Raw genomic sequence first — 15,864 nt, forward strand, 5'->3', positions numbered from 1 at the left:
GTAAACTCACAGCTGGAATTGCTGCCAAAATGCTCCCATTATGTATTGATTTGCAACAGCTTCAGATAGGAACAGATTATTCTGCAGTTAATGGTTGTTTCAAGCTGCAGATTAACAAAGGGTTACCATGTCTCCTGTGTCCGTAGATGTGAACCAGGATTTATACTAATGCACAGAGTGTGAGCCATCTGGGGGGCCTAGCAGGGGATTTGGAGGCTGTGAGAAAGAGAAGGGAGATGTAAAACAGATGCTCTAGTAAGAGAAAAGTTGGAAATAAGTTAAAGGGTTTACAATCACCCCTCTAAAAGAGGATCTGCATGTGTAATTTGCTGCTGTCCGATCTTTAGTTCAGACTATGTAACAAATACAGCACTTTTTTAATGACCCCTCATGACCCAGCTATGGATGATGATCACATGGGTTGCTGATATTCTCAGAGGGCGCTTCGCATCTGTGTTGGACTCCCAGGTGAGCTAGATTCTCTTATCCTCAGTGGGACGTCATCCATCTGTTCCCAGAAAAAGAAAAACCTCCTGACACTTCTGATCATGTTTTCTTCTACTGTCAAACTCCTTGTTTAATTGTAAAATCAATTTTTTGCAGCAGGTAAATGTGTGTGAACAAGGCAGAGATGGTGCTGAATTATGATATATGTAACCCTATAATATATGTTTGTTGAGAATAAATGTTCCAAATACTAAAGACCGGAAATGAGAACACTCTAATCCAGTGTGCTGTCATTGGTCTGCTGCCTCCAAGCTCTCTTTGCGCACACACACACACACACACACACACACACACACACACACACACACACACACACACACACACACACACACACACACACACACACACACACACACACACAGCATCCTCTTACTCTCTTCGATGCATCGGTCCCTTTCCCTGGTAATCCATCCGGCTTGTGCCTCTGTGCATTGCTGTACTTTTGCAATTTGATGAATTCCCAATGGATGGGAGAACACATCACATTTTAAAGCAGTAACTAGGGACTCTTTGGACTTACCGTCAGTGGGAGCTTCACATCAGAGCCTCTGGTTCAAAAGTGGTGGAACTCAGCTCCACGACACTTGTGGAACAAATTATGAAGTCCCAACAAGGCAAGCCAACTATGCTGCTGTCCATCGCTCTCTGCCTCAGTAAGGATATTTCTTTAATTGTTGTCTGAATGTTCTGTTTACTAAGTGCATTTAAGTCTTCTAGAAACAGTTTGTGCTGAGTTCACTCTTGTCTGTCCTATGTTGTGCACTCCTACTGTTTTTTACAGTTTTCATCATGTGTCTGTCTGAGCACATATGTCTTGAAAGTCAGGTTTATCAGAGGAATTCCAGCAGGTTTGATAGAAAAGCAGTTACAGTAAGATAGCTGAAAAAAGATACCATTTAGCTTGTTCTGAAATTGAGGAGCGGTAGGCTTTGCAAATGCACTTACCTTAATGAAATGCTCACTGTCCCCTCATGTTCACATTTTTTCTCTCTCTACTAGTTGTGTGTTTGTACATACATTTGCTGTAGCCTACAACTTCATGTATTGAGGTGTGTATTCTATTGTCTTCGAGGGTATTTAGCGTTTTTATGAATGAAAATCTTTTTTTACAAATGATTTTCTAAAGAGAATTAGACACTGTTTTGCCATCTCAATCATGCTAAGAATTTATAAAATAACTACAATAATGCATATTTTTTAAAGTGAATGGATGATTTTAAAAATTAAATTGACTTTCAGGTTTATTGCTACTTGTGGTTGCTAAAGTTGGCGGTGCTCTGTTTTTTAAATTGTGTGGCTAAAAGTAAGGGGACACTTTCCCCTGTCTACTTAGCTCTGTTTCTGTTTTTCGTGATTTGAAAGCTTTGGACTCAACTTACAATTGAGAGAAATATATCAATGCTTCAGAAATAATGTGCTTCCAACCAAAAACAGTTTGGGGGAGGCAAAGAGAGTGTAAAGCAAGCACACACAAACAGTGTTTACGTATACTGGATGAAAAGACACGGATGTTAGATGAAAGATCTGCACAGTGATAGCCATCAATAAATTCCGCCAATAGTTTGGATACATAAAGAAATGAATATGCATGGTATTGAACTGAGGTGTAATATTCACAGCTGTAGCCACATACTTTGGCCACGTGGTGCACTTTACCTTTGACCCTGGAATAGCGTATCCAAGGCTGTTGAAAACTGGATGTGTCCACAGCTGTCTCTATTAACATAACTAAGATGGATCCCTGACCCAAAGAATCTAGTGATTGTATTTGTCTGTCATTCCTATCTCATCCCCATATGCACATATATTTGTGTATACTTGTTTATACCCAAATTATATAAATACAGTATTTAAACATACTTTTCTCTCGTGTATTCCTCTCCACCAGGCCTGGCCCCTATGTGTTTCGGAGCTGCAATTTCTGTTTCATGTAATTCCATCTACAAGAGTTTTGCTCAGTGTTTACTCACACTTGGAGACAGTTTGGTCGAAACACAAAAGGACCAGAGCACACAGGACATTGATGCAATCTGCAGGTGTGTGTTTGCCCATCAACTTGGTAACCATCCTGTAACACCTTGTCTGTCTCTATACAACTACCCCCTACATCGTAAACGTTATAATCCTTATAGTTGCTCTAATGATCAGTCGTTTTAGCCCTGCTAGAAAGGCGCGAGGGATGCTAGTGTCAGTCAGTCTACCACTTTTAATACAATTTTCAACCAACATTCCTGATTCCCACTCATTTTAGTGATGCCCTGACTTTTCCTCAACCATAATTTTACAAATAATGCTCATCTGCCTCAGCTGTACTTTCTGTTTTGTGCTAATTAGTGGATGTCGCTGTAGCATGCTTACATGTTAAACTAAAATGATAAATATGGTAAACATTTTACCTACTTAACATGCTTGGCATTGGCATTGTAAGCATGTTAGCATGCTGACTAGATTTTATTCCTGGCAATACAAATCCAAACTATTTCGCATTTACCAAGAAATCCAATACAGGGATAATGGGAAACAGTAGTTACGTTCTTGGCGTAAATGTAATAGTTTGATAAGTACAAAATATGTGTTTCACTACAGAAATACAACTGTTTTTTACATAAATCCTTTAGAATATCCAAATGTGTTGTCAAATAAACTAAGGCTAAAAAGGAAACATTTATAACTAATAAAGTAATTTAACACCAGACTGGAAAGTCTGTTTCTGTTGGACGTGGTCAGAATGATGCTTAATTGCACCTGTAACCACACCCAACACTGGGATGAAGGGTTCAACTTCTCAAGGTCTTAAGTTGTGTTTTGTTTAGGTGTTGCCCATCATCATTGTATTAATGTACCATACCTACATCATAGGTTGCTTTCCCACCTAAGCAGTTTAGGCCATTTTAATCAAATCCTGGAGCGTTTCGTTAGATAGTCTGTTTCGTTTGGGGTGCTGTGAAAGCTCTTTTGATCTCTGGTGTGGACCGAACAACCGTACTCTGGTCCGCTTAAAAAAACAGGGGGTCTAAGTGCTCTAGAGTTCGCTTCACCTTAGGTAAGAATGCATTTCGACCCAAATGTGGGAAGTGAACCAAAAACAGTGCATTTACTCGCCTGTAATTTCAACCTTGCACACAATTGATGGACTTATACATGATTTAAGGGATGATAACTTTCAAATCCATAACTTATAAGGAACACACGTTTCTCGTGGTCTCATCAGAGCCTGCCTCATCATTCAATCGTTGTCAAGTTATTTGCCTTCTTGTAAAATATTAGAAACACTAAAGCAAAACCACAAAAACCAAAACGTTATAAATTTAATGTTGCTCCATTATTGCTGAGACCAGAGGCGTTAGAGTGGGAGTGGAAAGGGGACTGAGAACACAGGGCCCTCATGTAAGGAGGGCTCAAAAAGATGCTGTGGATGTGGGGAGGGGCCTATAGAGAAGGCCATTTTACAGGGCCCAGAATTGAATGCAACACACCTGACTGAGACCAGAAGTGTCAGCCAGTTCACTCAGATTTTCGGTCTAATACACCTGTGTAACATTTGTTTACAATGTTTAGTATGTTTGACAAAGTGCAGTGTGAACGCAAACAGACCCAAATGAAAAATGCAACAAGATTGCAACTTTACCCCCATATTGCACCAAGTCTGTCAAAACTATATGCATAGGTGTGAATGCAACCTTACCTTTATTACGCTGACATCTCCTCATGTCCTGGTTCCTTGAAGGTCCTGGAATGCTTTCCATGTTTGTGCCAACTCAGCCTTGGTCGGCTGCCCTGGAGATGCAGCAGCCGTCTGGGAGTCTTTAAGACAAGAGTCCAGGAAGACGCAGTTCTCTGGAAACCTCTATGACATGTGTGCCAGCCGCACCACCTTCCCACCAAGCACTGTGCCTACACCCCAGAGTCCTCCCACCTCCGACCAGACCAACAAGGAAACACTGAAAGGGCAAACAAACCAGCACAGTCTCACCTTCAGCACACTGATGTTCCCTGTATGCAGCACGTTACTACTGCTGCTCGGGAGTTAGTTAACCCATCTAAGTCTTTTAATTAGACAGGTTGTCAGTGTCCTCCTCCCCCCATATGATCCAAACACATGAGGGAAAACACTATTCACGCTCAATCAGGCTCATTATGAGTACCTATTGGTCCTAAAATAAGGAGATAAATAATTGATCAAAATGAAACATTTGGTTCAGTGTTTCTTACCAAGAGAATTTAGGCATTAAATAACTAATGTTAAGATTATCACATACCTTGCAAGTTTAACTTTCATATTTAAACAAAGCACACTGGTAGCTGTCAACTAAACTGTGTGGATGATTTATTGTGGTTCAATTCACAGTTTGTGCTTTTGGTTGGTCTTATTTTATAGGTTGGAGTAAGAAACAGTTAATGTAGGGAAAGAAGCAAAAGACAACTCACTGAGATCACTTAGCTAAAAGATCTCAGAATCTCAGAAAATGTAAGCAAACAGTTGTTGTAAACACTTTTATTTATCACTACTGTGTCCGTAATATTGTTTTTCAGGACAAAAGAGATTTTAACGGATGCCAGGTGTTCAGATGAGCTTGTGATCCAATCAGGTGTGATCCAGAGTAGATCATTCTTACAGGGTGTAAATCTGTGTTTGTGTGCAGTTTAATTTATCACCTTGTTTGACCAGTTTAATATCAGAAGATTTTAAATAAGATTTCTGTGTGGGAGCATCACACAACTGCATTGCAAATAGTATGTGCATTATGTTGCAAAATGACATCACTTGCTTACACTGTCATTTTATTGGCCCCCTTTCAGTGGTTTTCCGTTGTTTCTTTAATATATTGCTTTTTCTTTTCTGAGCTGTTATGTGAAGTAACGTTTCACTTCAATCAGTTTAATAACTTTATGCATCCCCTGTTTGGCAATTAAAATGATACGTAACAGAGCACACACAATAAAACACATAGGAATAACACAAAATAATGAAAAAGTACAAGTACAAGGGCATCCTGTTAAAGAGGGAGAAATTGTTCTCCAAGTTCCATCCTTATAACAATAACAGTTGCTGTAATGTTATTTAATGTTGTACAACTTTTATTTGATAATGAGCTGTTATGAAATCACGCGTTGTATTTTATTAACTGTTTTTCACATTACCAATGTATTTACTGTATTATATTCTGTTTTTTGTTATTTGCAGTATTTTATTTTTCTCACAGCAGTTCAGAGTGGTACATGCCTCTTTGTTTCACTCTGATTTTTAACCCCACAAAAACTTTAATTAAAAGAATGCTGACAAACACAATGAAGTTATTTTTCTTTCCGCAACTATTGCTTTTAATGGGTTTTTGTGTCAGGTGTTTGGTTGTGTGTGTGTGTGTAATCTTAATACTCTTAAACTGTTTCATAACAGCAGAATGAGCAGATTAATCGTATTCGTCTACAGCGTAGCATGTTGCATCTCGAAACCCTTGAAAACAGTCTTTGTGTCCTCAGAGCATGGAGCATAAATACTCTGAATGGAAAGTGAATGAGGATTGGTTGTGTGGCGTATCGCCGTGTCAGCATTGTCAAATGAAGTAAGACTTGATTGAACATGACGTGGCCAGGTATGGCATTCAAAGGTCAGAGGTGATAACTTCATTACTGCAGCATGTGGAATTTAAGAAGTTATTGCTGCTGTCACTGAAACCTCAGGTGGACATCCTGCTTTATATTCTGCATAAAGGTTCATGTGTTACACTGATTAAATGCCACCTTGCGGCCTCTGTAACCCAAAGTTTACAGGTTCATACAGTTTGAAAGCTTTAGGCTCATACAGTTGATTCCAGTTACAGTTTGTACACATCTGCAGCACCTGATTACATTTTTGATCTGAAAGTAGACTCTCTGGCATTGTCTACTTTCTGCAACAAACTACATGTTTAAAATCCACGTTTAAAATCCAGATTATGACCCTGATTTAGTCATGATGACAAAACGTGGCAGGTCACCATGGCCATTCAAATCTGTTGCTGTCGTTCTCGCCAGACTTGGTCAGAGCTTTTATGAATATATATTGACCAGGAATGGTCTTCTTTTTGATTATCCATTATTTAAACACATTCTTTAATAATAACATCTAATGATCATCATCGTCTTGAATAACTTAATTATAATTGATTAGGCCTTTTAAAATAAAGTGAAATCCTGAGATATTTCGGAAAACAGCGCATGCCTGGAGGGTAAACTAACTAGATCTTTGAACTGTCCCCGGAACACCTTGGTGCGCCTGCTCACGCTAATCTCTCTTTGTAGTACATTTCACTTGAGAAAGTATGCAACATCATCATGACATTTTCTAAGGGGCTCCAAAGCCTTTATATTCTGCAATTTATCTTTCTTAAGAAAGATTTCCCCTGCCAGCTGAAAGAGAGATGTACAACAATATCCATGGGATTTTGACCAATGCTCTTTAACAGATGGCTTGTAGCATCAACCATGGATAGGATTATGCATTCCATGTGTAGTAGATTTTACTATCCAATCCATATGACTGGGACTTTATTCTCCCAGCACATATAATGTTACAACAGTGTAAGCTACACTGCCCACCATAATGAAATATAAATCTGTTTGCTGACTACAAGCAGCTGATTGACTGATATTTATTAATTATTTTTCCTTATCTGAATCAAGGTTATAAGAACAGTACACCTCATTAACAAATTTTCAGAAGGAGGAGCTAAACGTCACTGAAATACCAAACTGGCATGTAGGCAACTTTGAGCTCCAGGGTTACTGTGTAAAATGGTTTGTGATCATTTACTGTAATTGAAAATCTATTTGGGACATACTACTAAACCCCAAAATCGGCTGACATGATTTGTGCTGGTGAGTCCCCTTTAAATTTTCTTTTTTTGTGGCATTTTGGCCTTAATTTGATAGTTGAAGGTATAGAGACAGAGGAGACATGCATGCCAGGATCAGACGGCTTTATCACTAGATACCGGTACGCTTTCTAATTTTAAGGTCCTGATGTCAAAATTAATTTCGAAACATTTTAAAGTGTGGTATTAAGTACTTTTATTCAAAGGATCTGAATACTTCTTACACCACTTTATTGCACATTACTTGAACTATTACGTTTTTATAATTTTCATTCATGGTTTATTTAGGGTAGGTCCACTTTTGGCCTAGCCTACTATCTTGTTTTCTGAAGCAGTTCTTAAAGACGGACTGAAAGAGAGAGAGAGAGAGAGAGAGAGAGAGAGAGAGAGAGAGAGAGAGAGAGAGAGAGAGAGAGAGAGAGAGAGAGAAGCAAACATATTCACTTTAGTGACACATTTCTCACCTTAGAGTGAAATGTTTAAAAGTCAAAATGTCCAATTAGACCACATGAGTCGTGTGTGTGCTCGGCGTGACTGTAGGCTATATATTCGCGTGGTAGCCCACTCAGCTCGTTTACTTGTCAAGAAACTCAGAAGAATAGCCTACCTGGACATCTTTGGAAGAGTAAGTTATATTATATAAATAGTTCTGAAAAGTTTCAGTTAAAGTTTCTCCTCCCAGTGTTTTGAGTCTCAGAGCGGTGTTCAGGATCATGGAGGAACTGGCCCGAGAGAGCATCAGCCTGCTGGCCCGCTCTGCGTCTCACGCGGACTCGCCGCGGCTCGGCTCGTTCGGCGCGGTGTTCATCATGTTGAAGTCTGCGCTGGGAGCCGGACTTCTTAACTTCCCCTGGGCTTTCCAAAAGGCGGGAGGAGTGACCACCGCCATCAGTGTGGAGCTGGTGAGGATCACCTACAACATTTACCAACAGCTGTTAGTATTTAGATAAAGTGATAGGCTACTGTTCACATACAACACCCACATGAATCTACTTTTAGGGATTATTGTGAATGACCTGGCTTTCTAGGCTATATCTGCTACAGACTTTACATGTATAGATTCCCCACTCCCCAGTCTCTCCCTGGTGTGAAAGAGGCACATTTCTTTCACAGGTGAACTCTAATGAAGCTTCCGTTTTAGAAACTTCCATTGCACTGCAACAAAATGTGTGAGCGTGTCTGTTTGTGTGTCTGTGTTTGGTATGGATGGATGGATTTCCATTAGGACTTTCCAAGAATGGGCCCAGGGGCCCAAGAGATCAGGGGACTCCTCTGATCCCATTGAAGTATTTTTCCTGTTTATTTCTACTATAATACAGCTACAAAATAAAGTTAGCTGCTAAAGTTAACAAGTCTTGTTGGTTTTCTCGCTGTCCAATAACGAAGGACATGCTCTAACTCTCCACCTTGGGGTCCTTTTCGGACACGGACCAAAAGGTTGTTATCATGTAAGTGGGAAGTTCTACAGTTAATCAACATTCAATTCTCTTAGTGTAGTCTAAGACGCCAGGTGTTTGGAGACAGAAGGTTAGGCCTACTTCCTGCTGATAAACAATCGGTTTCTTTCTATATGTTAATAGTTTTTAGTTCTAATCTACCTGACAGAGACAGAGGAAGAGAGGGGGTAAGTTAGAGACAATAGGGCTTTCCTGATCTACTCTTCCTTGAGACAAGTGATGATAATTAAACAGCATGATATGGAGCCTACACCCTTGAATTAAATCATCAGTCAACTCAACTGCAGCATAAGAATTTACATAGTGATGAAACATTTAAACTTTATTTAACTCTACAGGCCTCATTGTATATTCTCTATATAATCCGATCATGGTGTGTGTGTGTGTGTGTTTTTGTGTGTGTATGTGTTTTATGTGTGTGTGTGTCTGTGCCATCAGGTTTCCCTGGTCTTCCTCATCAGCGGTTTGGTCATACTTGGCTATGCCTCATCAGTCAGCAGACAGAAGACGTATCAGGACGTGGTGAGAGAGGTGTGTGGAGGAGCTGTGGGTCAACTCTGTGAAGTCTGTTTTTGCTTCAACCTCTTCATGATATGTGTCGCTTTCCTGGTGGTGGTGCAGGACCAGCTGGAGAAATGTAAGTGCTTATTCAGCCCTGCTGAATGAAGTTATTTTCAAGTAGGCTCTCTCGTTACTTGGAATGGACCCCTTGGTCAATGGCTGTAGTTTACAAGCTACTACCTTTATTTCCCCCTCTCCTTGTAGAAAAAGTATTCTAAGCTGTTCAATCCTTATCTGGGGAGTTTCCTCAGACCTGTAGCAAACACGGTATTTTCTGCCAACTACAGCATGTCCCCTATTGGGCAAGTATCAATGGTAGCAGAAAATGTACTAAACTTGAAGTGAATTAAGGTTAGTTTATCCATCCATGTTATGGCGCTTATCTGTGTCCTGGTCACATTAATGTGATTAATTATATCATTAGGAATTATTTTATTGGATTTTATTGGATTATATAATAATTGACAACTATGGGCCACATTGTCCCAACTATTTTGGACAGTGTGGCCGTGAAACAGGTATTAAAAGTATGTAAGTGATAATAAAAAGGTCCTATGAAGTCTTGAGTTTAACTCGGCAGAAACCCTGGAGGCAGTTAAATCATTGAGTTAGAGTTTATTTGAAGGTTTGTAGATTACAGTGATGAGACAACTGCATCTTATTACGAAATAATTACATCTCCAACCATGTTCGTTACTGACTTAATGTTCTATTCTGTATAACCCTGTCAAAGACTTGTTTCTCTATCTCTTAACTTGAAGCTTTCTCTTAACTTTGTGTCCACACTTACTCTGGCTTAGCAGATGCACACTGCTGGGATAAAGCCTGACGCCCCTCCCCTTCCACTATCTCTGCTAACTATTTGGCAGGGACACCGTCGCTGCATCCGGGGCTTAGCGCCGACCAGCACGATTGTTATTGGTTTAAAGTAGGAAATATGAACAAGACAGAGATTTTTTTAATCTATCCCAGAATAGAAAAGCAGTATAGCCAGATCATACTCCAGCACTGACACATCGCTGTGGAAATAGGTCTGGCAATGCAAGACTACTACACACTAAACAGCCGTTATGGCACAATCATCCGTCAATAAGAATAAAACGATTTGTTCCTATGTTGTAGCACAATGTTTTCATGTTATTGAATATTGAATGTTATAGGTACCTGAGTTTGTGATAAATTTACCAGCCATTTCCAATGTCAAAAAAATTAATCTCTCTCCGATCACAAATCATCCGCTCTTTAATTTTCATTCTAGCTAGAATTAGGTTAAAACATGTGACTGGACGCAGAAATGCTAATCTTTTCTTCATTCTCCCCTTCCGCTTCAAATACCTTTAATGTTTTTGCTCTGTTCCAGTTTTAAACAGAGCATTTGATTGGATTTACAAACACACCTCTTAAAAAAATCGAATCAAAGAAATTCTGCACAGAGCACAGATCAGATGGACGGGCACCTGTAGTAAGATAAAGTGCTTTATAAAGGTTCTGTTTTTATACTTTATGGTTATCCACTAATGATAAAGCATTAATGTTTCAGCCATTAAAATAACATTAACATGACTATTTAGCCCAATACAAAATGTTAATAAACCTGTACATGGTTTGTTGAGCATGCACACTATTATATTACTACTATTCTTATGTCTTCATGTTGCAGCAGACTTTTGACTCTGGTTTGTTCTCCTTTCAGTGTGTATTTCTTTATATCAGACGGTGACTGGGTTCAGTGAGGGAGAGATGCCATATCACTGGTACACCGACCAACGATTTGCCCTCTTCATCATGTGCCTCTTCATCATCCTACCACTGTCCATCCCAAAAGAAATTGGCATCCAGAAATACACAAGGTATAGGGCACTTACTGTGATCAGAATGACATCCAGCTGAGTGAAAGTTTTTATGTGATTTAACTCTTTTCACCTAATGCCAGTGTGTTGGGGACGCTGGCTGCTACGTATCTGTGTGCGGCAGTGATTGTCAAATATTACCTGATGGAGAGCCATGTTGCTATAATAACTCCAGAGCACAGCCAAGGGTCAGTAACACTTTTCTTGCTGGATGCATGTGTGTCTATCATTGGCTTCTCATTTTATATAGCTTATGTTTTGTGTGCATCAGTAAAAGTGTGTGTGTGTGTGTGTGTGTGTGTGTGTGTGTGTGTGTTTCAGTGTAAGTTCGTGGGGTTCAATGTTCAGCGTTGTGCCGACCATCTGCTTTGGCTTCCAGGTAGGATCACTTTCAGGTTGGTCTGAAAGTAGTCAATATAATGCTTAACATTCAAGTGGTTTAATATATACTTAGAAAACACAAAGAAATGTAAAATCACAAACCAACCAACAATGACAGACAACTGAACAAGCATGTGGAGCATGTTGAAATAACTTTTAGTTTTACTGTCTGCAGTGCTTTGATCTGAATACTAATAGCACTGGTGGCCAATAGGGGAAAACGCTCTGCAACTTCAGAAAACACATGCAAATAGACAAAACACAAGGAAATTAAGAAAACAACTTCATTAACTTCACTCCTCCAGTTGGGAGGAGGCCTTGAGGAACCCAGGACTAGGTGGAGTGATTATATCTCCAACCTGGCCTGGGAACGCCTCGGGATCCCCCAGTCGGAGTTGGTTAATGTGGCTTGGGAAAGGGAAGATTGGGGTTCCCTACTGGAGCTGCTGCCCCCGCGACCCGATACCGGATAAGCGGATGAAGATGGAGAAGGAGATGGAGAACTTCATTAATTTGACAACACGTGCAGCATTCAGCAAACAAGCTCCATATACACACCACACATCCAAATACATAAACACGATGCAAATAAAAAACGATGCAAGAAGAAAAGCACACAAACCACGTAATCAAATGCAACAAAAATAACGCTGCATCCAGATTACACAACGGAAGTTCTCCAAGCCTCTAAAGGGAGCATATATGTATAGCAGATGTCAATACATGGATCCCATAGGAATCTATGTATTGAGATAATCAATGTTAAAGATACTCTTAAAAAACTACAAAAAGCAAACTTGACTCTGGATACCAAAATAGGACATAAAGACAAAAAACAAACTAGCTATCTCTGATCCCCAGAAAGAACTGTTAATTATCAATATGTGTTTGTTTGTAGTGCCATGAAGCCTGTATCGCCATCTACAGCAGCATGGAGAACCAGAAGCTCTTCCACTGGACGGTCATCTCTGTGGTTTCCATGTTTTTCTGTTTACTCATCTACACTCTAACTGGTGAGTTCACCTCTAAAACATCAACCTCAGAGCATTGTGTGCTCACATAAAAGCCAATCATCACATTTACTCTCTCCATATCCAGGTGTGTATGGCTTCTTGACGTTTGGAAGGGCGGTCGCCTCCGATATTTTGCTGTCATATCCAGGAAATGATGTGGTCATAATCATTTCCAGACTACTGTTTGGAATATCAATAATCACCATTTATCCTATTATTCTTCTTCTGGGGAGGTGAGCTTCACTCCAGTTGCTTTGTTTTGTCTTGTGTGAGGGTTTTGTGTGTGTTTCAAGCCCTAACATGTTGTATAAATGTGTGTGTATGTGTGTATGTGTGTTTGTGTTTGTGTTTGTGTGTGTGTGTGGAACAGATCTGTCATCCTGAACCTGATGCTGCGTATTCAAAGACGTCGTTCTGGAATCGTCACTCATTCATTTGAGAGTCGCTGCAGAGTGGTTCTTACTGTGATCTGGATCACCATAACTCTTCTCATTGCCATGTTTGTCCCTGACATGGGGGACATCATCAGTGTCATTGGAGGAATCAGTGCTTTCTTCATCTTTATTTTTCCTGGTACGTAAACTACCTTTAATATTTAATTACTAACTTTAAAATATTTATGTATCTGAGTTTGTAATGACATAATGTGTAATTTATATATTCAATCTATTTTATTATTAGCTTGTTAGTCTCCTGTCATCCTTTGATTTGGACTAACCTGTATGGAAGGTGCTATACAAATAAACCCATAATCCTGACACTGTACTGTAACCTGGCAGTGTGTGTTTCTATGTTGCAGGTCTTTGCTTAGTGTTCACAATGCAAACTGAATCTGTGTCTCCAAGAGTCAGGTGAGTGAGAACTTACATACTCGTATGACAGTTTAATGAGAATGCTTTATTTTAAAGGTCTATAATTTTTTTATTTTATTTATTAAATTAGTCAATAATTTCCAAGAAAGAGGGAATTTTCCTCGTAATAATCATTTGACTGGTGCATATTATAGGGACAATAGTGTGGTTAACTGATACACTTCCAATGACTTAATTCCAACTGCTGGTGTAACCGAGAGAGTCTTTTAGTCACTTTACAGCCGACAGATAATAAATATATAATGAATGAATATTTACTTGGGTATATTATTATTGTCTCTATAATTAATACCATAATGCTTTTTCCGTGACATTCCTAGAAAATCATTAAGAAGGAGGTTTCATAAAAAACTGTTGCTGGTCATGCAAACATGGCAAGAGGTCACATCCTGCACAGTAAATAGGACAAAAGAGATGCAAGTTGACAGTCCACAACCGTGTATGACGATTAGTTATCACTGTACAAGTTGAACTGGACTGCATTGTCACTCAAGAAAGGAAGAAAGAAAAGTGTCTTTGAAGAAAATGATGGCCTCAATGGGCATTACTTTCCAAAGTAGATTTGATCAATTGTGGAGGATGTTTGAATAATGGAAATAATGATAAATTATTATTAATTAGTGTTACGCCTAATAACTTGCCTTGATGTACTTAATTTCTTGCTTTGCAGGGTGATTTTAACAGTTTGGGGAGTCATAACCATTGTAGTTGGAACCTTTATCTTTGGACAGAGCACAACCATCGCTGTCATGGAGCTTTGCCACAAATTCTGAATTTCACACAGTTATCATATCACCACTACCTTATCTGCAGCAGCTTCACTGTGACTTCACAGCGCTTTTTGCACAACTGAAAGTTGCATTTGTAAAGGTGTTTTTTAGTTGTACATATGATCGTTATCAAGGTCCCACAATAACTGGATATAGAATATATTTACTACGTGAGAATTTAATATTTATGTGTGGATGATGCATAAATATTGGATTTTAATAGATTTTTAATGGACAAGTGTATAATGTCAAAGAGAAGAATGCATTGTTAGGTATGTAATTGCTAAGTATGCGTAGAAGTAATATTGTTTGAATATAAGCATCTGTTTAATATTTTATTTGGTCTGCCAATAATATACTTATAGTATATTAAATGAGAAATCACTGAGTGTTGCCTGTTTGAGTCTTCATCTGTACTTGTACAACCTGCCAGGGGGCAGTGTTGCACTACTGAAGTATTATTTATTTATCTGCATAGAGTTCTTAACACTGTTATTGTGCTCTGAGGGATCATTTTGACAAGAATGTGCTACGTTTATATCAACTGAGCAAGGCAATTCTTTTTTAATATACACAGATGGGGTTTATGCCCTTGCATGTTTACATCTGCTATGATAATAACAGGAGTTATCTCTCTCCCCTGCCCTCTACATACACACATCATATGAGTGATATAAATCTGCAGCTTTCATTGAGCACAGATTGATGGCTGAGGTATGCTGAATATCCCTTTATTTGTTTATTGACTTCAAGCTCGAAGGAGTTATGGTATGCTGCCTGTGAGGGTGCATGTGCACACATGTGTATTTATGTATGAGTGAGTAATGATTAAAAGTTATTCCAGAAAATGGCCGCCAAGTCTGTGCCTCAAGGGGGCTGTTTAAAAGTAATATGTTAGACATGCCAACTTCACGTACTTATCTGTCCAAACAGACAGAGTAAGAACTTAAAATAGACCATTTAGAAACACACAGCGGCTCCTTATGGACGCTTCAGCTATATTTGTGTCATCTCGTGCAGCGTTAATGTCCTTAAGGGAAAACCTCAAACTGTGATACTCTACTTGTGTTTAGCCCATGGGATTATATTTCAACCTGCTGCCCAAATGACAAAATAAATCCACTAAATGCAGGGGAAAAAATCCTTGAAAATCACACACACTCCTTCTTGAAACCTACAGCTGCACTCTCTCTCAACTGGCCCACAGATTTGTGAATGCAACTCAGCAGTCCCACCAAGAGCTTAGCATTTCACTTCTCTCTCCGATTAACTAATTTTATACTTTTATGTCTCCATAAATGAAAGAATGGCTTACCTTTCTCAGTTACTGTATGACTTAACTTTAGACATTGTTTTGTTTAATCCCCCAAAAAGAAAAATAATAGTATAAAGCCATATATTGAATCTGTGAGCCTTGTACGTAGGCACAACGGTGATGTCAGCTAACGTCAGCATGCTAACATGGATACAATGGTGCCATGCCATTGGGTTAATGACCCATTATTCCAAAAGCCCAAAGTCCAATGGCCTGTTATCCGGAAAACAAAAATCCTCTTTAGCATTCATATAAAGTCATACTTTATCAGTCATGTTATGATT

General features: G+C 39.2%; 2 protein-coding genes across 2 annotated transcripts; both read left to right on the top strand.

Annotated features, from left to right (window-relative positions):
- Positions 1-889: 889 nt before the first annotated feature.
- On the top strand, positions 890-5,670 carry nrn1lb (neuritin 1-like b). Its single transcript, XM_034869292.1, has 3 exons — positions 890-1,160; positions 2,396-2,543; positions 4,235-5,670. The coding sequence occupies exons 1-3, from the start codon at positions 1,106-1,108 to the stop codon at positions 4,536-4,538; spliced, it is 507 nt and encodes a 168-aa protein (XP_034725183.1). The 5' UTR covers positions 890-1,105; the 3' UTR covers positions 4,539-5,670.
- A 2,227-nt stretch (positions 5,671-7,897) lies between these two features.
- On the top strand, positions 7,898-14,678 carry slc38a8b (solute carrier family 38 member 8b). The gene is made up of 10 exons (XM_034869214.1): positions 7,898-8,263; positions 9,257-9,455; positions 11,073-11,229; positions 11,313-11,417; positions 11,551-11,608; positions 12,509-12,623; positions 12,709-12,856; positions 12,994-13,196; positions 13,423-13,474; positions 14,166-14,678. Exons 1-10 carry the CDS (start codon positions 8,075-8,077, stop codon positions 14,266-14,268), a joined length of 1,329 nt encoding a protein of 442 aa, XP_034725105.1. The 5' UTR covers positions 7,898-8,074; the 3' UTR covers positions 14,269-14,678.
- The last annotated feature ends 1,186 nt before the right edge of the window (positions 14,679-15,864 follow it).

This window comes from Etheostoma cragini, chromosome 1, assembly GCF_013103735.1.
Source record: "Etheostoma cragini isolate CJK2018 chromosome 1, CSU_Ecrag_1.0, whole genome shotgun sequence".
Lineage (NCBI taxonomy): Eukaryota > Metazoa > Chordata > Actinopteri > Perciformes > Percidae > Etheostoma > Etheostoma cragini.